At 44.1% G+C, this 22,467-nt stretch overlaps 1 protein-coding gene across 1 annotated transcript in view; it reads left to right on the top strand.

Moving 5' to 3' along the window:
• LOC137595204 (protein TASOR-like) overlaps window positions 1–22,467 on the top strand; it is an 82,165-nt gene that overhangs the window by 51,969 nt on the left and 7,729 nt on the right. The window contains exons 22-26 of the mRNA XM_068315128.1: window positions 377–499; window positions 1,649–1,808; window positions 1,999–2,107; window positions 2,463–2,641; window positions 2,789–2,938. Coding sequence (XP_068171229.1) covers window positions 377–499; window positions 1,649–1,808; window positions 1,999–2,107; window positions 2,463–2,641; window positions 2,789–2,938 — 721 coding nt within the window. The remainder of the gene's footprint in view (window positions 1–376; window positions 500–1,648; window positions 1,809–1,998; window positions 2,108–2,462; window positions 2,642–2,788; window positions 2,939–22,467) is intronic.

Below are 22,467 nucleotides of genomic sequence, written 5' to 3'. Positions count from 1 at the left end.
ACTGCCAAGATGCCTTTGAGCAAAACACATTCCCCTTACAAGTTGCTCATTGGACGCACCACAACAAAGCTGCTGACCGTGCTACCTCTCATTATTTGCATGCTTACAGGCCACGTGTGTGTGTGTTTGTAATGGGCTTGTACCCATATATATACTATATATATACATATGCATGTGTCGTGGAAAAAAAAATTCCCCTGCGGGCATCAAAAAGTTCGATTCATCTTCCTCTAAAAGAACAAAAATGAATAAATAAACACAGACCTCAGTTTTCTCCCACTGGGATCAGTCCAAACAAGAGATTGGTAGCAGATTTGAATATATGTGGTGTAGAATTCAGTCCTATGTGAGAGTAAACTGTATGCTGTTTTTGCAGGAACATCTATTGAAGCAGGGTAACGTGGAGCAGAGTCCTGGGACCTTTCTCAGCCAAGAAAACTCTGACAGCAGGCTTCTGGTCATAATTAAGAATAAGGACATCTCTGGGTGCATTCATAAGGTACCTCACAAAGGCGGATGCCGCCGTCCAAAGTCTGAGTCCTGACCAAAGTTTCTTCCTAAATAAGGGTGTTTTTCCCCACCTGTTGGATTGGGTTTCACTTTCTGTAAAAACATTTTAAAATGTCTGCTGATATGATTAAGCACTCTACAAATAAAAGTTTATTTATTGATCTCTGAATAATCAGCTGCTTCAGGTGAACAATTGGTGGTTGATTGACATTTTGTGACTGACATTCTGTGTTGACCTGGAGGTAACATGTATGCAGGAAGCAATATCAGTTTTTTTTTACCAGAAATGTAGGGCTGTGGCTGACTATCAATCAGGCATTTCTTGTTGTTACTACAGTAATCCCTCATTATTCGCGGTTAATGCATTCCTGTGCTGGACCACCAGCGAAAATGAATTTCCGCGATATAGCGACCAAGTATTTTACTGATTAAGGTAATTTATACCTTTATCAACCCTTCCTATATCTGTATTATATGCATATCTGTATCACCTTTTCCCACACTCTTATCGACTTGTAACTCCCCAGTGTTATGGAAGGCAAGGATGACGCACACAGTATTCCTTGAACTGTCATTATTTTGCGTCCAGCCTTAACAAGGGGCAAACAAGAACTGACAACGATCTTCCACTCACACTCTCCTTCTCGCTCTCACGCCCCCTTTTCAGTCTCGCTAACACGTGCAGAACACACACAAGTAGGCCAACTCAGGTCAACACACAACAGAACAACAGTTTTGTCTTAAAGAAATGGTGCAGGATGAACCGTGAGTTTGGACTGCAGTGCACAGACAGATGCTGTCAGCCAATAGTATGTGCGTATGGTAATCCGTGACTACGTACTAAAAATCTGTGATGTAGTGAAGCCGCGGGTCTTGAAGCAAGAATAAGTGAGGGATTACTGTATTATTGTTGGCTTATTAGCTTTCTTTGTGGGAGTAGTGTATGCTCCACCCTTACCCTGTTTTCAAAATTATTATTTAAGCCATACTTACAATCTGTAGATGGGCTGATGGTCATGAAGCTGCAATTGCCCTTTTTGAGGCACACAGTCATACTTACAATCGGTTATTTTTTTAAAAATGAAAGTGATTTTCTGTAAAGGTACTAAAAAGGATGCCGGGCTGTTTGTCTCAACAGATTCCAAGTTTAGTGTCTCTGAAGAGACACCCTTCTGTGGTGTTTTTGGGAATCGATACACTGGATGACATCCTCAACAAAAGCTACAATGAACTTTTTGTTTCTGGAGGCTGCATTGTTTCTGACGAGGTAATCCTCAATCCGGACTTCATCACTCATGGTATGTCATAACTCCAATATGATACCTTTTTATTTCATTATGATCAAATTCATGCGGTAGGGGTATTTATGTGTTATGTTTCTAACTTCATTGTCTTTTTGTATGATGTGTTGTTTATAATGGATCTGTTGTATATCTGGTACATGTTTCAGTGAAAGCAATGTGTTTTTAACAAGATGTTGTTCTGCAGACCAGCTGACCGCTCTGCTGATGATGCTGGAACAGCACAGTTCTGTCGAGAGTGTATGGAGGTGGAAGGTTCACTTCAAAACCCACAAGAAACTAAAAGAGCAGTCCAGGTACTGATGGAGCATTTGGGCTTCTTAATAACACAGCACCACATACAAGATTAAATTCACATGGTCGCTGAGGCTTTTCCTGTCAGCACTCAACCTTCAGTTATGAGGCGGTGCCTTTATTAACTTCAGTCACAATTTAGCCTGCTTCTTAGTGGAATGTGGGATGCTACTATTGATGGATACAGTGTGTCCTTTCTAGAACCATTGTAGGCTCCGCATACAGCTTAAGCACAGTTCACACACACTCTTTACCTTACAGCTGGATGAAAGATTTTTTGGGCTCTGACAGTTTAAAGTAACAAGCATGAAGAGGGGTTTAATTTTCATTGTGTGTATCCTTTAATTTGGTCATCAGGTTCAGGAGAGATGCAGCCAACCTGCTAGACATACTATCAGCTTATCATAAACGGCAAATCGTTGAGTTTCTCCCATATCATGACTGTGACATGATGAATCATCGGTCACCAGACCTGGACTGTATTATGGAGCTCCAAGCCCGGTACATACAGTATCGGCACATGGTCCTCATGACTGGTACGTATCATGGAAGTGGTGTCAATCAATGGTGGTGATCAATTGTTTCTGTAAAAAGTCTTTTAAAAGCACAGTATATTTTTAATATTATTAGAAGTGACTCCAAAATTGTAGTTTTGCAGTGGTTCCTTGTGTTCTTTTGCATAGAGGATCTGTTTGTGGAGGCTCCTGGCTATTCCAGCCGAGGCATCATCATGGCCAGCATGAAAGAAATTATGCATAATTTCACCACACTGGTCAGTAACCATGATGTCAAGGACAACCATCCAATCATAGATGACCTGCTTTCTCCTCAAGGTTGGTAGTACAATTCGAAGTATTTCATTTAATGAGAAAATATATAAAATATTATGTATGCTTATTGTCATGAACCTTGACTCTCATGGGATATTCATGCAACTTGGCATTTAACTTCATATGCAATACCGTATTGGCCCGAATATAAGACGACCCCCTCTTTTTCAAGACGCAAATTTGAAAAAGACTTTTTGAACACCAAATTTAATTTTTATATAGAAAATAATTACAGTACATCTCCGTACATTACACCCTGTGACACCATATTTCACAGCCGCTTTGCAATTGTTTGAAGACTTTATCACCGTCATCTTGAAGTTTGCATCATAACTTCTCCTCAGCTGCCGGTTAACCTGGCCGATCTTTGACCCACTTTTCTCCAGATTGTCGCTCCGTTTCTCCATTTTCTGTTTATCTCTTCACTTATTTTCTTCTGTTTTCTTTCTTACCGCTATTTTTTCATTTTTCTTCTTCGTGCTACCGCTATTTTTATTTTTCTTCAGCATTCGCTTTAAAGATATCTGGCGCCATCTAGTGTTGTGAATGGGTATAATGTCTAGACCCCAAATGTAAGACGACCCCCACTTTTTCAGTCTTATTTCAATGCAAAAAACACATTCTTATTTTCGGGCCAATGCGGTAATGGCAATAGCAATCTTTTCTGTGCTGAGTGTCAGTGTAGCAAATTGGATGGTTGAACCCAGTGGCGAGCTGTGCGTTTCACATCTGGGCCTTCAGTGGTATTCTCCTTAGTCAAAATTGCATAAATACAGTGCGCATCAACGCTCATGACTTCACCTCATCGCCAATTTTTGGTAGGCAGTCAAGTGATACCGTGCGCACATTCTATTGGCTGATGGCATCTGAAAGTGCATTATGTTCATCCTATGGAACGAGTCTCGGACGTCCGTGAGAAACAAAAGTAGTTTAAAATCAGTATGGGGAGGGTTCATAAACATTTAAATTACCGTAAATAGTAAGATAATTAGTTTGTCGCTGTGTCGTGGAATTCGTTAATCACATGTGGGCACACTGTACATCTCATAATACTATAAACGGCTCGCACCGCTGCCACCAGTGTAGCGTTCGAGGACTGATGCGTTTATAACTTGACACCTGATTCCGTTACATAATGCAAGACAAGAGCAAGCTATGCGGCATTACCCATGTCTGATGTCTCATCCACCGTTGTAGGGACATAAAGCCATTTTTGATTTCTGCTTTGATCTCTTCTCCAATCACTTCTGAAATAGCACAAATGAGGTCATTTTGTATTTTGCCAGATCTCCCAGTAAACACTCTGCTAATTAGAAAAGTGGTAATGCAGGTTTGTGTCATGCTCAGCAAGAAAAGAAAGAAGTTCCCTGTAGTTGTTACCTGTTCATTGAGCTACAAATCCACTCTGATCAATCAACCTTTATTTGTATAGCCCATAATCACATAAGGAGAAATTTCAGACAGAAAAAATCCAGCAGGACCCTCCAGAGCAAGCATAAGCGATAGCAGCGGGGATAAAACTCCCTCATTCAGTAAGAAACTCCGGGCAGGACCCAGACTCTGGATGGCGGTCAACCGCCTTGGTCGGTTAGGTGGGAAAGAAAATCCAATGGGGATAGACACAGGACAAGGAACAGAGAGCGAGACATAGAGAGTGACAGGTAGGCCAGAAAGAATTTGCAGTCATAGTTGAGCTCTCGCTGCTGAAGTGGGACAGGATTTTCAAGCCTTTGGATTTCCTGTCTTCTACACATGCTCCCCACAGCTGCATGCATGACTGCATGATGGCGACGGAGGAAGGAAGGAAGCAGGACCCCAGCTGATGGATAGATGAGGGATGACAATGATGGAATTAGAGGAGCCGGTCCATAGCGGCAGATGAGGGCTGAACCTAAGAAAAGATGTAAGGGTATAAAGCACAGAAACTCGGGGGAGAAGTCGAGTAAGGGCATAAATGATAGAAACTCGGGGGAGAAGTCGAGTGAGGTGTGAATGGAGACTTGGAGACAGAGGTCGGGGAGGAGGAGGAGGAGTAAGAGAGAGGGGTCAGGGCGAAGAGGGAGGAGAGGACCTTAGTGTATTGATGTTGAGTCTCCAGCAGTGTTGGCCTATAGCAAATAATTAACAGCCTGAGCTGCAAAAAATTTCTGGTGTCCCCAAAAGTTTTTAAAAGCACAGTAGCTTGCAAATGTCCAGTCGTGCTTTGATGTCTCGTTGCTGCCTTGGTTAAACAATTAGTTAAAAAATCAAGTGTGGCTCCAAACACCAAATCAATCTCTTGTAAACAAAAGGCATTCCCAGATGAACAATTTGCAGCATACCCTGAAGCCTGTCAGCCATGGGTCTTCTTCTTCACCTTTTGGTTTTTCCCTTCAGGGGTCGCCACAGCGAATCAGATGCCTCCATCTAACCCTGTTTTGTGCATCCTCTTCTCTCACACCAACTACCACTTGTCCTCTTTCACTACATCCATAAACCTCCTCTTTGGTATTTCTCTAGGCCTCCTGCCTAGCAGTTCAAAACTCAATATCCTTCTACCAATATATTCATTATCTCTCCTCTGGACATGTCCAAACCATCTCAGTCTGTCCTCTCTGACTATCTCCAAAACCTCTAACATGTGCTGTCCCTGTGATGTACTCGTTCCTGATCCTAGCCATCCTGGTCACTCCCAAGAGAACCCCAGCGTCTTCATCCCTGCTACCTCCATCTCTGTCTCCTGTCTTTTCCTCAGTGACACTGTCTCTAGACCAAACAACATCGCTGGTCTCACCACAGTTTTGTACACCTTTCGTTTCATTTTAGCTGAAACTCTTCTATCACACATCACACCTGACACTTTTCACCACCTGTTCCATCCTGCCTGTGCATGCTTCTTCAACGCTTCTTCCAGCCTGGGACAGGTTAGCTAGTTGAGGGATTGGACGATCAAATCTTTGTTTTCTCCTCCTTCAACCATTGTGGGAGCAAAAAGCAAATAGATTTTCCAGGTTCAAAATGCTTGTAGATTTCTCCGCTAAAGCTCTGCGCTCTAACCGTAATGATCTGCGTAACACTGCCATCTCAGAAGTGAGTATCAATCAACCTTTATTTGTATACCGCTTAATCACATCAGTAGACATTTCTAAGCGCCTTAAAAGACAAACCCAACAGGACGCTTATGATTGCTCTGGAGCAGGGGTGTCAAAGTGAAATACACGGAGGACCAAAAAATAACAAATATGCTCCAAGCCGAGGGCCGGACTGGTTCAATGTTTATTAAAACATATTGAAATGAACATAGCCTATTGAACCAAGAGCTAACAGAGTGTATATTATTTAATGATTACAGTATTTTCCGCACTATAAGGCACACCTAAAAGCCTATAATTTTCTCATGAACCTGCGGTGCGCCTTATAATCAGGTGTGCCTTATATATGGAGTAATATTAATATTGGTTAAAACAAGACCGCTGAAAAGAGCCGGCAGTCTGGCTGGTAGTCATTCCGGACTACGCCACCAGGGGTTGTTCCCCAAATGGCAGGTTGGCCGGTAGTCAGGGGGCGTAGTCCGGCAAGACTGCACATGAAAGTCAGGGGGCTTCACCGAAGTACAGCAGGTAAAATAACGGTAGATAAAGTGGAATTCCAGTCCCACTTTACTGTACTTGTGTGTGGATACCCCAAAATGGCACCTGTTAAGAGACATGCTTACGATGCAGACTTACAAAGCTGTTTGTCAATCCACTGGACTTTAAGAAAGTTCTTGAAGACATTTCGTTTTCTTCAGTTTTGAAGAACTGAAGAAGTCTCCTGGATGAGAGACGAAATGTCTTCAAGAACTTTCTTGAAGTCCAGTGGATTGACTTAAACAGCTTTGGATAACCATGACCTGGATAACTGAGAACCTACACAGACGCAGACTTCAAACTCAAGGCTATTGCTCATGCAGGAGAACATGGTAAACAGAGCACCAGCGAGAGAATTCAGCATTAATGAATCATTGATACGGAAGTGGAAGAAGCAGCAAGATGATCTGCTGCAATTCAAAAAGTCTACAGTTTCAGAAGGAACAAAGCGAGATGGCCACAGCTGGAGGACAAACTTGAACAGTGGGTGGTTGAACAGAGAGCAAGTTAGAAATGTCTCTACAGTCACTATTCGGATGAAGGCAACAGCACTAGCGAGCGACATGAACATTAATGAATTTAGAGGCGGTCCTTCTTGGTGTTTTCGCTTCATGAAAAGACATCCTCTCCATCCGCACACGAACTACTGTCTCACAACAAATGCCGAAAGATTACAAAGAAAAGATAACCTCTCTGCGCAAAAACAAGATCAGTGAACTGACTATCCAGCTAGAGCACATCGTCAACATGGATGAGGTTCCGCTGACTTTTGATATTCCTGTGAACCGCACCGTGGAGAAAAGGGGGACCAATACGGTGAACATACGCACCACAGGGAACGAGAAGTCATCCGCTGTCGTTGTCGCATGCCAGGCTAATGGCCAGAAACTTCCACCAATGGTTATTTTTAAGAGAAATACCTTGCCTAAAGAAAATTTTCCAGCCGGTGTTGTCATTAAAGCTACCCGAAGGGGTGGATGGACGAAGAAAAGAGTGAGTGGCTGAGGGAAGTTTATGTCAAGAGACCGGGTAATAGTGAAGCACACTAATTCGGCGCCTGCCTTCATTCCGGGTGGATTGACGAAAGAACTGCAGCAGCTAGATATCAGTGTCAACAGGGCATTCAATGCTAGACTGCAAACTGCGTAGGAGCAGTGGATGATCGAAGGTGAACACACGTTCACCAAGATGAGGAGACGGCACCGGGCGTCATACGCCACAATCTGCAGATGGATCGTAGATGCCTGGGCTGATATATCAGTTTCAACTGTGGTCCACACTTTCGCAAAGGCAGAAATTGTCACTGGATTGCCAGACGACAGCGACGACAATGATTCGGATGATGACTTTGACGATTTGGAACCAGGCATGACGGATGCCGTAATCGCCGTACTGTGCAACTCGGACACTGAAGGGGAAAAATTTGAGGGATTTGCTGATGAGCGATTAACTGAAACTGTGAGCTTCTGTTTACAACAGAACAAGGCTGAGAGTTATTGTGAATATGGACATTAGTTTTGAACGATGTTGAGTCATTGTGTTATTGTTATTTATTTGCACTATTTCAAATTACAGTGCTGTGTTGTAATAGCACTAACGTTTGATTTACTGTAGTGGTATCAGACTGTTTCTTTTACGTGTTTACTGAATTAGGAAGAAGTTCCCCTCATCAAGTTGTGAATGCACCAACTTCATGACAAAAAGTTGCACGACCTGTTGTACCTTGCTGTTGGTAAAAGATAATACTACTTCACTTATTTCGGGGAAAAATAAAACAGCTGTTCATGCAGCTTTGAACTGTGACAAATGAAGTTGGGAATACATTGTTTTCAACGTACTGTAGTTGTTTTGAGAGTGAACGGAGTATTATTATTAAAGACTCAGTGGGACTGTGCTTGGTTTGTTCGAACCACTTTATCCACAGTGGTAACTCCCGTTTTTCTACGGAAAACCATCCTCCGTCACTCATTCGCTACACCCAGCTAAAGAATAAAATAAAAACCCTAAGGCCCTACAGCGCAACCGAGCTGTCCTAAAATGTGCTTGACTAATAATAAACATCATGTAACGTAGCAAAACATAGGGAATTTGCTATAATTCTATTTAAAATGTTTGACTTATTTCAGTATTTCCCAACCACTGTACCGCAGGAAAATAACCCACTTTAAACGTAATTAGTCGAAAAATGTCATTGTCGAGTGTCAATGCTGTAATCTGGAATCTTGTGAAGGTCCTTACTATTCCATACTAGTCTGCGGAAACAGAGAAACTGGCATAAAGGTGAGTGAAAGACCCTCAAAGCTGAACTCCCTGCCTTTTCTGAAATTTCAAGAGCTTGAGTCACTGCTAGACAAAGGGGCCTGGTGTGCTGCAATTGATTTGTAAATGTAGTTGACACTTGAAACAAAAGGTAACTGTGTGAGTGTGTGTGGGTGTGTGTGTGGGGGGGGGCAGCTTAGATGTGGGTTGCTTGTTTCTTCTCGGCTCCTGGACAAATCTGGGGGCTTCCTGTAAATAGGCACGAGAAACTGCTTTAGACCAGCTCTATATGGAAAGATCCATGAGATGACTTCTGTTAGGATTTGGCACTTTTGAAATAAAATCTAATTTGACTATGTTTTTAAATCATTTTGTAGTACAGTATTTTGTAATACTTGTAACATTCATTTCAGTAACTAAGGGAAAAACCCGTGCGTGTTGACCTCTTCCTAAGATGGCAAAGTGATCAAGTGATCAAATTTCCTTGATGAGGCTTAGAATGGCCTCTTTGACATAACAGTTCACAGGTACTCAGGCAGTCATAAATGCAATCCCTGTAGCGCGGCTCCATCTAGTGGACGGATAGTGCAACTACAGCTGTTTTATGATTTCCACTTTTTTTTTTCGGAATAAAAACAACTTCAGTTTTATTATTAACCTTAGTTTTAAGTTCAAAAGCTCAACAGATCCTGTGTTTAACTTAGTCTGTGAACACTTTGGAAATACTGTATATTTTTGTGTTCCTTGTCATATTGTATGAAATGTTACTTTTCAAAGAGGGTGTACTCATTATTGCTGTGCACTGTATATCACCTCAGCCACAAGCTGTTCCAAATACTGCTGTCTGGGTAACAGTACCACACCATCCGTGCTCGCACCAACAGGCTCAGAGACAACTTCATCCCTCAGCCCACAAGACTACATAACCGCACATTGTAGATATCTTTTAATTATCTCAGGTATTTAGATCAGTGATCCCAAACCTTTTTTGTGTCACGGACCTGTAAGACAATGTGTTCACGGACCGGCTTTTATTTGCTCGATAATCGTTAATGACGCCAGGAAGGCTGTAGTCTAATTATAGTTATCCACACTGGTCTTATATCAAATGTAGACATTAACAGACAATAAAAAACCTTTTGTTCATAAATTGATAATCAATACTTTATTAAAAGAAATTATTTTAGAACAAAAATCCTTTTTAATAATCAATAATGAACTTAATTCAAGGGACTGCACTGATGATTTTTATTTTGAAATATAGCGGGTGATCCTAGAACCGCAAATAATGAGTGATCACTGTACCTACATTCATCCCACAGTGGGGAAATTTCCAAATCCCACTTGTCCCTCATGAGAAAGCAGTTTGGTGATGGAGGGAAGGAAAAACTTCCTTTTAACCGAAATAACCCTTGAGGAGAAGCTAAAATCCTTGGAGGAGGAAGAGAGAGACAGAGGTGGAGAGACTGAGCCAAAGAGAGAGAGAGTGATGGAGAGGCAACAGTACTACCATCACCAAATAGAAAGAGAAATAAATAACCCATTATAGAATAATCAAAGAGAAAATCATAAATAGGCATAGCAATAGAAAAAATAAACAAGCCTAGTCAGGCATTGGTAAAGTGTCTATAGTATTTACATTGTTTTTGGTGCATTGTTTGTGTTATCCCTCAGCTCTCGTGTGGACTCTCTTCTTCTTCATCTCCCCCAGAGAGGAGTTGTGCAGTTTAATGGCTCGGGGGATGAAGGAGTTCTTCAGTCTGTTTGTCCTGCATGTTGGGAGGCTCAGAAGACGGAAAGACAAGATGGACAACAGGAGCAGACATTAGAGTAGACCAAAAGACTTGCAGCAATTTGCAACTCAGACAGATAGTGGGACAACAGAAGGAAAGAGAGCAAACAACTATGGGTAAGAAAAGCAAATAGTAACATGTATTGATGTATCGGCACCTATAGGGTGCTGGTGGAAATTGGACTCCTCTTGGTCAAAGAAGAAGAGGAAAGTGTGTCCGTAGGAAGAGAGAGAAGAGGAATGCCAAGAGTATAGGACTGAGAGTAGGGATGTTGAATGTTGGAACTATGACAGAAAAAGGTAGAGAGTTGGTTGACATTATGCAGAGGAGGATGGTAGACATACTGTGTGTCCAGGAGACCAGGTAGAAAGGTAGCAAGGCTAGAAGTTTAGGAGCACAGTTCTATCATGGTGTAGATAGGAAAAGAAATGGAGTAGGAGTTATCTTGAAGGAGGAGTTTGTTAGGAATGTCCTGGAGGTAAAAAGAGTGTCAGATAGAGTGATATAGTCTGAAGCTAGAAATAGAAGGCGTGATGTTCAATGTTGTTAGTGGATATGCTCCACAGGTAGGATGTGAGCTGGAGGAAAAGGAGAAATTCTGGTTGGACTTGGATGAAGTGATGCAGAGCATACCTAGAAGTGAGAGAGTTGTCATTGGTGCACGCTTCAATGGACATGTTGGTGCAGGAAACAGAGGTGATATGGAGGTGAGGAGCAGATTTGGCATCCTGGACAGGAATGCAGAAGGACAAATAATAGTTTACTGCAAAAAGGATGGAAATGGCTAAAGTGAATACTTCTTCCAGAAGAGGCAGGAACATAGGGTGACCTATAAGAGTGGAGGTAGGAGCACACAGGTCGACTACATCTTGTGTAGATAATGTAATCTGAAGGAGATCAGTGACTGCAAAGTAGTGGTAGGCGAGAGTGTAGCCAAACAGCATAGGATGGTGGTATGTAGGATGACTCTCGTGTTGAGGAAGATGAAGAGGGCAACGTCAGAGCAGAGGTCAAAATGGTGGAAACTACAAAAAAGGGAAATTGTTTCTGACTGGGTTGTTCAACAGGATCTTGGATAGTGAGAACATGCCTTAGGAATGGAGGAGAAGTGTGCTGGTGCCCACTTTTAAGAACAAGGGAGATGAGCAGAGTTGTGGCAACTACAGAGGAATAAAGCTGATGAGCCATACAACGAAGTTATGTGAAAGAGTAGTTGAAGCTAGCCTTAGGGCAGAAGTGAGCATTTGTGAGCAGCAGTATGGTTTCATGCCAAAAAAGAGTGCTACGGATGCAGTGTTTGCTTTGAGGATGTTGATAGAGAAGTACAGAGAAGGCCAGAGGGAGCTGCATTGTGTTTTTGTAGATCTGGAGAAAGCTTATGACAGGGTGCCAAGAGAGGAACTGTGGTATTGTATGAGGAAGTCTGGAGTGGCAGAGAAGTATGTTAGAGCAGTGCAGGACATGTATTAGGACTGTAAGACAGTGGTGAGGTGTGCTGTAGGTGTGACAGAGTTCAAGGTGGAGGTGGGACTGCATCAGGGATCAGCTCTGAGCCCCGTCTTGTTCGCTATGTTGATGGACAGGCTGACAGACGAGGTTAGACAGGAATCTCCATGGACTATGATGTTTGCAGATGACATTGTGATCTGCAGTGAGAGCAGGGAACAGGTGGAGGAGAAGCTAGAGAGTTGGAGGTTTGTCCTGGAGAGGAATGAAGGTTAGCCGCAGTAAGACAGAGTACATGTGTGTGAATGAGAGGAACCCAAGTGGACGAGTGAGGTTACAGGGAGAAGAGATCAAGAAGGTGGAGGATTTTAAGTACTTAGGCTCAACAGTCCAGAGCAATGGAGAGTGTGGAAAAGAGGTGAAGAAGCGTGTACAGGCAGGATGGAATGGATGGAGGAAGGTTTCAGTTGTGATGTGTGATAGAAGAGTTTCAGCTAAAAGGAAATGTGTACAAAACTGGTGAGACCAGCGATGTTATTTGTTCTAGAGACAGTGTCACTGAGGAAAGGACAGGAGACAGAGCTTGTGGTAGCAGAGATGACGATGTTGAGGTTCTCTTTGGGAGTGACCAGGTTGGATAGGATCAGGAATGAGTACATCAGAAGGGCAGCACAAGTTGGAGGTTTTGGAGAAAAAGTCAGACAGGCTAGACTGAGATGGTTTGGACATGTCCAGAGGAGAGATAGTGAATATCTTGGTAGAAGGATGCTGAGTTTTGAACTGCCAGGCAGGAGGCCTAGAGGAAGAACCAAAGAGGAGGTTTATGGATGTAGTGAAAGGGGACATGAAGGTAGTTGGTGTGAGAGAAGAGGATGCAGAAGACAGGGTTAAATGGAGTCAAATGATTCGCTGTGGCGACCCCTGAAGGGAAAAGCCGAAAGAAAAGAAGTAGTAGTAAAATGTATCAATTGAATGTGATTAAGCAAAAGTAGAGACAGGAGCTCACTGAGGTTCCCCAGCGATCTAGGTTTATGACAACTTATTGGCTATTGGATGGATTAAGTATTATTAAGACAAGCCAGTCTACTCTTGAACGTGGAGATGGTATCTGCCTCATGAATCAAATCAGGGAGCTGACTCCACAATGAAGGAGCTTGATAGCTGAAAGCTGTGCCGCCCAGTCTGACCACAACAGACTGACATTTTGGGACCGTAGAGTCCTAGTGGGGCTATAGTTCACCAGATCCAGGGTAATATATTCTTTTTTTTTACTTTCTAGGAAAAGCCTCTTGTGTATATTATGATGAATACAGTACTAAAGCAGTCATCACTGACATCTAGATGAATTTTAAAATATCCCGTTATTAGTCTCTGTTCTACAGTTGGGTTCAAAATAATAGCAGTCCCACATTACTCGTAAGATAAATCGCTGTTGTTGTTAGAATTTCAACTTCTACACTGCAAGTAAGCTAAGTTTAGTGAAGGTATAGAAATCCAAGACACAACAGGAATAAAGTGCATGCTGTTGATTCTGTGAAACTGAGTCAGTCACCAAAAGGGGTGTGCTAAAAAAAAGTAGCAGTGCTGTGTTCAATTAGTGACGTCATTGATTATTAAAAAAAAAAAAGGTGTTAAACCGGTGGCCCTTATTTAAAGATCAAGGCAACTGATTCTGTAGATGCTGGCTGTGCATTTGTCCTCGAAAAACAGAATAAAGTGGGTTGTTCAAGAAATTGTTCAGAAGAAGAACATTCTTTGATTAAGAAGTTAATGAAAAGGTAAATCCTATACAGAAGTGTAAAAAATAAAAGCTGTTAAGCTAAAATGATTTCAAACGCTTTAAAATGGCATCCAAAACCTGAAAGGTAGGAAAGAAATTTTAAAAAAGGATGATTGAAGCAGAGTCTTTTCAAAGCTTCGTTATTCCGTGGGTTCTTGTTATGAGGAAAAGAAAGAGACAGCCGATTGTCATAAGTTTAAAAAGTTTATTCCTGACAAGTCTAATACAGATATCCAGGCTTTCCCAGTGTCTTTGACTGCTGGCACTACACGGGTCTTACGTCAGACGCAGCTGAAGAAGAGCAAATTCTGTCTTGGCCCGGTCAAATTTAAACGACTCAGATTAGGAATATGCATGAGGGAAAAAATATGCATAAAAATATGCATAAGGGGAAAATGGCAAAAATATGCATAAGGGAAAAGCCAAAAAGAAGGAGAAGATGAGGGGATGTGGTGTCTTCTGGTCCAATCACATCGTGACAGGTTTCAGCCGCTTCTTCTCAGTGTAGTTCCTGTTTCCGGTCTCATCCTTTAAACAAACCTGCCTACATCCCGATCAACCCATAAGTATGAAAACTTCCATAAATGCAATCGTTATTGTAACTGTGTGTGTGTGTGTTTTTGTTTGTTTGTTTGTGTGTGCGCACATGTGCGTGTGCGTGCGCATCAAATTAGATGAGTTCAAGTGTGTGGAAATTTACTCAGAGATAGAAAAGTTCATTGTACAATTAAAACTAAATACTTATGCAGCCAGCAAAATAATGAATAGCATCTATTTAAATTTCTTCATTATTCGAATGGATCAGAGAATAACCAAAATGGCAAAGGCTCAGCCAACAATCATCTCCAGGAGCATCAGAGGAGATCTAAGATGGTCTCTGAGTACTGTGACAATCAGATGACGTCTATCTGAAACAAACCTACCAGCAAGAAGCCCCTGCAAAGTCCCATTGTTTAAAAAAAAAGATATCTGCTGAAGTGGTTACAATTTGCTAAAGAACTCACTGACCGACCTAAAAGGGAATGGCACAATATTTGTGAAAATCAGATTCTTTTTAGGTTGAAGGGCCAGAGACAGTCTGTCAGACGACCTTCAAACACTGAGTTCAAGCCACAGTACACAGTGAAGACAGTGAAGCATGGTGGTGCAAGCATCATGATATAGGGATGTTTCTCGTACTATGGTGTTGGTCCTATATATCCCACACCAGGGATCATGGATCAGTTTGAGTCCATCAGTATACTGGAAATAGTCATGTTGTCGAGTGCTGAAGAGTAGATGTCCTAGAAATGTGTGTTTCAACAAGACAGTAACCCCAAACACACCAATGACGGAGCAAAGTCATGGTTCCAGATAAGATTCAAACAATAGAGTGACCAGCATAATGTTCACACCTTAATTCCATAGAAAAGTTGTTGGCTGACATAAAAAATGCTGTTCATGATGCAAAACCAAGAAATGCAGAGGAACTGTGGAACCTAGTACAATTGTCCTGGGCTGCAATGCCTGTTGACCGGTGCCAGTCGTTAGTCAACTCCACGCTCCATGGTGTAAAGCAGTTAACAGAAACTGTGCTTATGCAACTAAATATTAGTTTAAGATTCTCGGGAAATGTTGAATCTTCAAGCATTTCATAGTTTTATGCAGTACACTTGAGTTTTGAAGAAAGATGCCAACACTGTTATTTGTTTGAATATTATATTTCTTGACTTTACATAAAATATTATCAAATACAATGAAGTTTTCCACTTTCCTTGCAGCAATGTCATTTTAAACTTTGAAACTTTGTTTTGTGCTGTGGCTAGAATTAGTCACTGAGTACTCCTCGAATTTTTACACTCACCTTGTACTGGATCATGTGATTCTGTCTGACGTGGGGAAATAAATTGAATTTATTTCCCCGCCTTTTGTTTATACAGTTTTTCTGCACTGTGGCACTAAGATTTTGGATAAGTGAGATGAAGTTTAGTACCTCCAAATTTGAGATCATGGGCCTCAACTGGAAAAAGTTGCTCTCTGCATTGGTGGAGAGTCTTTATTCCAAGTGGAGGAGTTCAAATATCCTACTTTGTTCACAAGTGAGGGAGTGATGGAATGTGACATTGACAGATGGATTGGTGTAGCAACTGCAGTGATGTAATCGTATGACTGTTATGATGAAAAAGGTGCTGAGTCGAAGCTGTCGATTTAGTGGTCAATCTATGTTTCTGCTCTCACCTATGGTCTTCAGCGGTGCCTCTTGATCGAAAAGACAAGATCCCAGATACAAGCAGCTGAAATGAGTTTCCTCTGTGAAGTGGCTGGGCGCACCCTTAGAGATATGGTGAGGAGCTCAGTCAACAGGTAGGAGAGGATCTGCTGCTCCTCCTTATCAAGCAGAGCCAGCTGAGATGGCTCAAGCATCTGTTTCAAATGTCTCCTGGACACCTTTACTAGGGAGGTGTCCTGGGCATGTCCTGCCAGGCGGACACACTGAGGAGACTATGTCTCTGGAGGGGTTCCCAGGCTGGCCTGGGAACCCCTCCAGATGCCCCCCAGAAGAGCTAAGCAGTTGAAGATATTGAAGATAAATGGGGGACATTGTATATCTGTCCTTTTGTACCCAAACCACTTTCATCATATGTGCTCCATAAGGGAACATGAAACACAAGACATCATTATGTCAAGAAGTTCAAATACTCAGATATCTTCTTTTCCTTTTGGCTTTTCCTTTCAGAGGTTGCCACAGCGAATCAGTTACCTCAATCTAACCCTGTCTTCTGCATCCTCTTCTCTCACACCAACTACCTTCATGTCTTCTTTCACGACATCCATAAACCTCCTCTTTGGTCTTCCTCTAGGCCTCCTGCCTGGCAGTTCAAAACTCAGCATCCTTCTACCAAGATATTCACTATCTCTCCTCTGGACATGTCCAAACCATCTCAGTCTGCTCTCTGACTATCTCCAAAACCTCTAACATGTACTGTCCCTCTGATGTACTCATTCCTTATCCTATCCAACCTGGTCACTCCCAGAGAGAGCCTCAGCATCTTCATCTCTGCTACCTCCAGCTCTGTCTCCTGTCTTTTCCTCAGTGACACTGTCTCTAGACCAAACAACATCACTGGTGTCACCACAGTTTTGTACACCTTTCATTTTAGCTGAAACTCTTCTATCACACATCACAACTGACACTTTCCTCCACCCGTTCCATCCTGCCTGTACACGCGTCTTCACCTCTTTTCCACACTCTCCATTGCTCTGCACTGTTGACCCTAAGTGCTTAAAAACCTCCACCTTCTTGGTCTCTCCTCCCTGTGACTTCACTCGTCCACTTGGGTCCCTCTCATTCACACACATGTACTCTGTCTTACTGCGGCTAACCTTCATTCCTCTCCAGGACAAACCTCCAACTCTCTAGCTTCTCCTCCACCTGTGCCCTTCTCTCACTGCAAATCACAATGTCATCTGAAAACATCATAGTCTATGGAGATTCCTGTCTAACCTCGCCTGCCAAGCCTGTCCATCTCCATAGCGAACAAAGAGGGGTTGAGAACCGATCCCTGATGCAGTCCCACCCCCACCTTGAACTCCTCTGTCACACCTACAACACACCTTACCACTGTCTTACAGTCCTCATACATGTCCTGCATCGCTCTCACATACTTCTCTGCCACTCCAGACTTCCTCATACAATACCACAGTTCCTCTCTGGGCACCCTTTCATAAGCTTTCTCCAGATCTACAAAAACACAATGCAGCTCCATCTGACCTTCTCTGTACTTCTCTATCAACATCCTCAAAGCAAATACTGCATCTGTAGTACTCCCTTTTGGCATGAAACATACTGCTGTTCGCAAATGCTCACTTCTGCCCTAAGGCTAGCTTCAGCCTCAGGCATCTTCTCGCTATCTAAGATCCTGTTGAACAACCCAGTCAGAAACTCTACTGCCACTTCTCCTAGACACTTCCAAACCTCTACAGGTATATTATCAGGACCAACTACCTTTCCACTTTTCATCCTGACTTCACTTCATCCTGACTAATCTTTGCTACTTCCTGGTCCACAACAGTCACCTATTTCTAGTCTTTGTTCTCTCTCATTTTCCTTGTTCATCAACTCTTCAAAGTACTCTTTCTATCTTCCCATCACACTACTGGCCCCTGTCAATAGACTTCCATCCCTATCCTTAATCACCCTAACCTGCTGCACGTCCTTCCCATCTCTGTCTCTGTCTTGCCAACCTGTATACAAGTTATCATAAGCCCCTTGTTTGGCCTTTGCTACCTCTACCTTGAACTTACGCTGCATCTCCCTGTACTCCTGTCTACTCTCCTCAGTCCTCTTAGTGTCCCACTTCTTCTTAGCTAAACTTTTTCTCTGTATACACTCCTGTACCTCCTCATTCCACCACCAAGTCTCCTTATCTACTCTCCTTCCAGATGACACACAGAGTACTCTTCTACCTGTCTCCATGATCACATTAGCTGTAGTTGTCCAGTCATCTGGAATCATCTCCTGACCTCCCAGAGCCTGTCTCAGCTCCTTCCTGAAAGTCATGCAACAGTCTTCCTTTTTCAGCTTCCACCATTTTTTCCTCTGCTCTGTCTTTGCCCTCGTCATCTTCCTCACCACCAGAGTCATCCTACACACCACCATCCTATGCTGTTTGGCTACACTCTCGCCTACCACTACTTTGCAGTCACTGATCTCCTTCAGATTAGACCGTCTACACAAGATGTAGTCTACCTGTGTGCTCCTACCTCCACTCTTGTAGGTCATCCTATTTTCCTGCCTCTTCTGGAAGAAAGTATTCACTATAGCCATTTCCATCCTTTTTGCAAAGTCAACCACCATCAGTCCTTCTGCATTCCTCTCCTGGATACCAAACCTGCCCATCACCTCCTCATCACCTGTTTCCTGCACCAACATGTCCATTGAAGTCTGCACCAATGACAACTCTCTCACTTCTAGGTATGCTCTGTATCACTTTATCAAAGTCCAACCAGAATTTCTTCTTCTCTTCCAGCTCACGTCCTACCTGTGGAGCATACCCATCTATAACATTGAACATCAAAACTTCGATTTCTAGCTTCAGACTCATCACTCTATTTGACACTCTTTTTACCTCCAGGACATTCCCAATAAACTCCTCCTTCAAGATAGCTCCTACTCCATTTCTTTTCCTATCTACACCATGAATCAGAATCAGCTTTATTGGCCATCGTTTATAGAAAGCAGACGAGGAATTTGTTTCCGGCAGGTGGTGTCTCAAACTGTGCATTCATAACTTAACTATTCTAAATACTTTAAATATTATAAATAACTATACTAAATACAAAATGTAAGATGCAAAATGCAGTAGGTGGGGGGGTGGGGGTGGGGCACAATGTACAGGTGCTGAGTGCATGTTGCAGGGATTTGGAGACAAATATTTAACATTTATTGTTCAAGTGTCTTATGGCTTCGGGGAAGAAACTGTTTTTAAGTCTGGTTGTTTTTGAGAGGAGGGCTCTGTAGCGCCTCCCGGAGGGTAGACTTTTAAATAGACGGTGTCCAGGGTGTGTTTGGTCTGAGATGATCTTCCCTGCCCGACTCCTAGTTCTTGAGGAGTACAGCTTTTGGAGGGAGGGCAGGGAGGTCCCAGTGATCTTCTCAGCAGACCTGATTGTCCTTTGTAGTCTTGTCCTGTCCCCTTTGGGTGGCAGCACTGAACCAGACTGTGATGGAGGAACACAGAACCGATTCAGTGACTGCCGTGTAGAACAGGACCAACAGCTCCTGTGGCAGACCGTGCTTCCTTAGCTGCCTGAGAAAGTACATCCTCTGCTGGGCCTTCTTGAGGATGCAGCTGATGTGGAGAGTCCACTTCAGGTCCCGGGAAACAGTAGTCCCCAGGAACTTGAAGCTCTCCACAGAGTCCACAGGGCTGTTTGCGATGGTGAGGGGGAGCAGAGGGGAGGGTAACTTCCTAAAGTCCACTGTCATCTCCACAGTCTTGAGCGTGTTCAGCTCCAGGTTGTTGCGACTACACCAGTCCACTAGCTGTCTCACCTCCTGTCGGTATGCAGACTTATCCCCATCCTGGATGAGTCCAATGACAGTTGTGTCATCTGCAAACTTCAGGAGTTTGACGGCTGGGTGCGTAGATGTGCAGTCGTTGGTGTAGATGGAGAAGAGCAGTGGAGAGAGGACGCAACCCTGGGGGGCACCGGTGCTGACTGTCCGAGTGTCTGAGGTGATCGCCCCCAGCCTCACCTGCTGTGTCCTGTCTGTCAGGAAGCTGGTGATCCACTGACACATGACAGAGGGGACTGTGAGCTGGTGAAGTTTGGAGGATAGCAGCTCAGGGATGATGGTGTTGAACTCCGAGCTGAAGTCAACGAACAGGATCCGTGCATATGTCCCTGGGTGGTCGAGATGATCCAGGATGAAATGCAGTTCCATGTTGACTGCATCATCCACTGACCTGTTTGCCCGATAGGCAAACTGCAGGGGGTCCAGCAGGGGTCCTGTGATGTCCTTCAGGTGGCTCAACACGAGGCGTTCAAGGGACTTCATGACCACAGATGTCAGAGCGACAGGCCGGAAGTCATTTAGTCCTGTGGTGGAGGGTTTCTTGGGGACCGGGATGATGGTGGAGTGCTTGAAGCAGGAGGGTACCTCACACAGCTGGAGGGATCTGTTGAAGATCTGTGTGAAGACTGGAGCCAGCTGGTCCGCACAGACCTTGAGGCAGGAGGGGGAGACACCATCAGGGCCTGGCGCCTTCCTGATCTTTTGTCTGTGGAACTGCTGACTCACCTCCTGGACGGTCACACTGAGGGGGGTTGGGGGTGGTGTGGGCTGGGGGTGTGAAGGGGATGGGGGTGTGGAGGGGAGGGGGGTTGGAGGTGGGGCAGGCAGGGGGTGTGAAGGGGGTGGGGTGCAGACAGCATTTGTTGAGGGGAATGGAGGTGTGAATGGCGGTGTGATATGGGCTGCAGGTAGTGGAATGGGGGTGGTGGGTGTGAAGGCCTTTTCGAACCTACAATAGAATCTGTTGAGGTCGTCAGCCAGGTTCTTGTTGGCCTCAGCAGGGGGGGACTGGCGTCTGTAGCCGGTGATGTCCTGCAGACCTCTCCACACCGACGAGGGGTTGGTGGCTGAAAGGTTTCCTCTCAGCTTATCAGAGTAACTCCTCTTAGCTACTCTGATCTCCTTAGTCAGTGTGTTCCTGGTCTGCCGGTACAGAGCCCTGTCCCCAGATCTGTAGGCCTCCTCCTTAGCCAAGCGCAGTTGTCTCAGCTTGGCTGTGAACCATGGCTTGTTGTTGCTGTATGTGCGGAAGGTCTTGGTTGGCACACACAGGTCCTCACAGAAGCTAATGTAGGCTGTCACAGTGTCCGTGTAATCACCCAGGTTGTCTGTAGCAGCTTCAAAAACACTCCAGTCGGTGCAGTCAAAACATTCCTGTAGTTCCTGCTTAGCCTCGTTGGTCCATTTCTTCACCGTTTTCATCACAGGCCGAGATGTTCTCAGTCTCTGCCTGTAGGCTGGGATTAGGTGGACGAGGCAGTGATCGGAGTTTCCCAAAGCTGCGCGGGGGACCGAGCGATAAGCGTCCCTAGTTACCGTGTAGCAGTGATCCAGCATGTTGTTTTCCCTTGTCGGACAGGTCACATGCTGTCTGTATTTAGGGAGTTCGTTGTTTAGTTTCGCTCTGTTGAAGTCCCCCAGGATGATTAAAAATGAGTCCGGGTGTTTCCTTTCTATGTCCGTGATTTGTTCCACTAATGTATGGAGTGCGACATCCACATTAGCTTGCAGTGGAATGTAAACACCGACGAACACGAAAGAGGAGAACTCCCGCGGAGAATAAAAGGGCTTGCAGTTGATGCAGAATGTCTCAATGTTCGGTCCACAGAATCTGCTGAGCACTGTGACATCCTTACACCAACCTTCGTTGATGTAGAAACATATTCCACCGCCCTTGGTTTTCCCCGACCGCTCCTTGACGCGGTCCGCTCTGTGAAGTTGGAAGTCCGGCAGATGCAGAGCGCCGTAGGGGATCGATTCACTGAGCCAAGTTTCAGTGAAACACAGGGCAGCGGAACGTGCAAAGTCCATATCTATGATAGAACAACTTGAACTGTGCTCCTAAACTTCTAGCCTTGCTACCTTTCTACCTGGTCTCCTGGGCACACAGTATGTCTACCTTCCTCCTCTGCATCATGTCAACCAACTCTCTTCCTTTTCCTGTCATAGTTCCCACATTCAACCCCCCTACTCTCAGTCTTATACTCTTGGCATTCCTCTTCTCTATCTTCCTACAAACACACTTTCCTCCTCTCTGTCTTCGACCAACAGTAGTCCATTTTCCACCGGCCCCCTGTAGGTGAACAGCACCGATGGCGGTCGTTGTTAACCCGGGCCTCGACCAATCAGGTATGGAAGACATAGGTTTGATTCGCATGTTTGATTTGGCAAAAGTTTTACGCCAGATGCCCCCCCCCCCGATGCAACCCTCTGTATTTATCTGGGCTTGGGACCGGCACAATAAGACACTGGCTTGTGTCCCCTTGCGGCTACATTCAGTCTAATCATCCGAATTGCAATTCTTAGACTTTGTGCCGGTGTTATTCTGAACAAAACAATATGACCCACTCCAAGACAGCACACTGATG

The sequence above is a fragment of the Antennarius striatus genome, chromosome 5 (genome assembly GCF_040054535.1).
Source record: "Antennarius striatus isolate MH-2024 chromosome 5, ASM4005453v1, whole genome shotgun sequence".
Lineage (NCBI taxonomy): Eukaryota > Metazoa > Chordata > Actinopteri > Lophiiformes > Antennariidae > Antennarius > Antennarius striatus.
The sequence above is the reverse complement of the archived record's forward strand: the minus strand, read 5'-3'. Positions and strand labels throughout refer to the sequence as shown.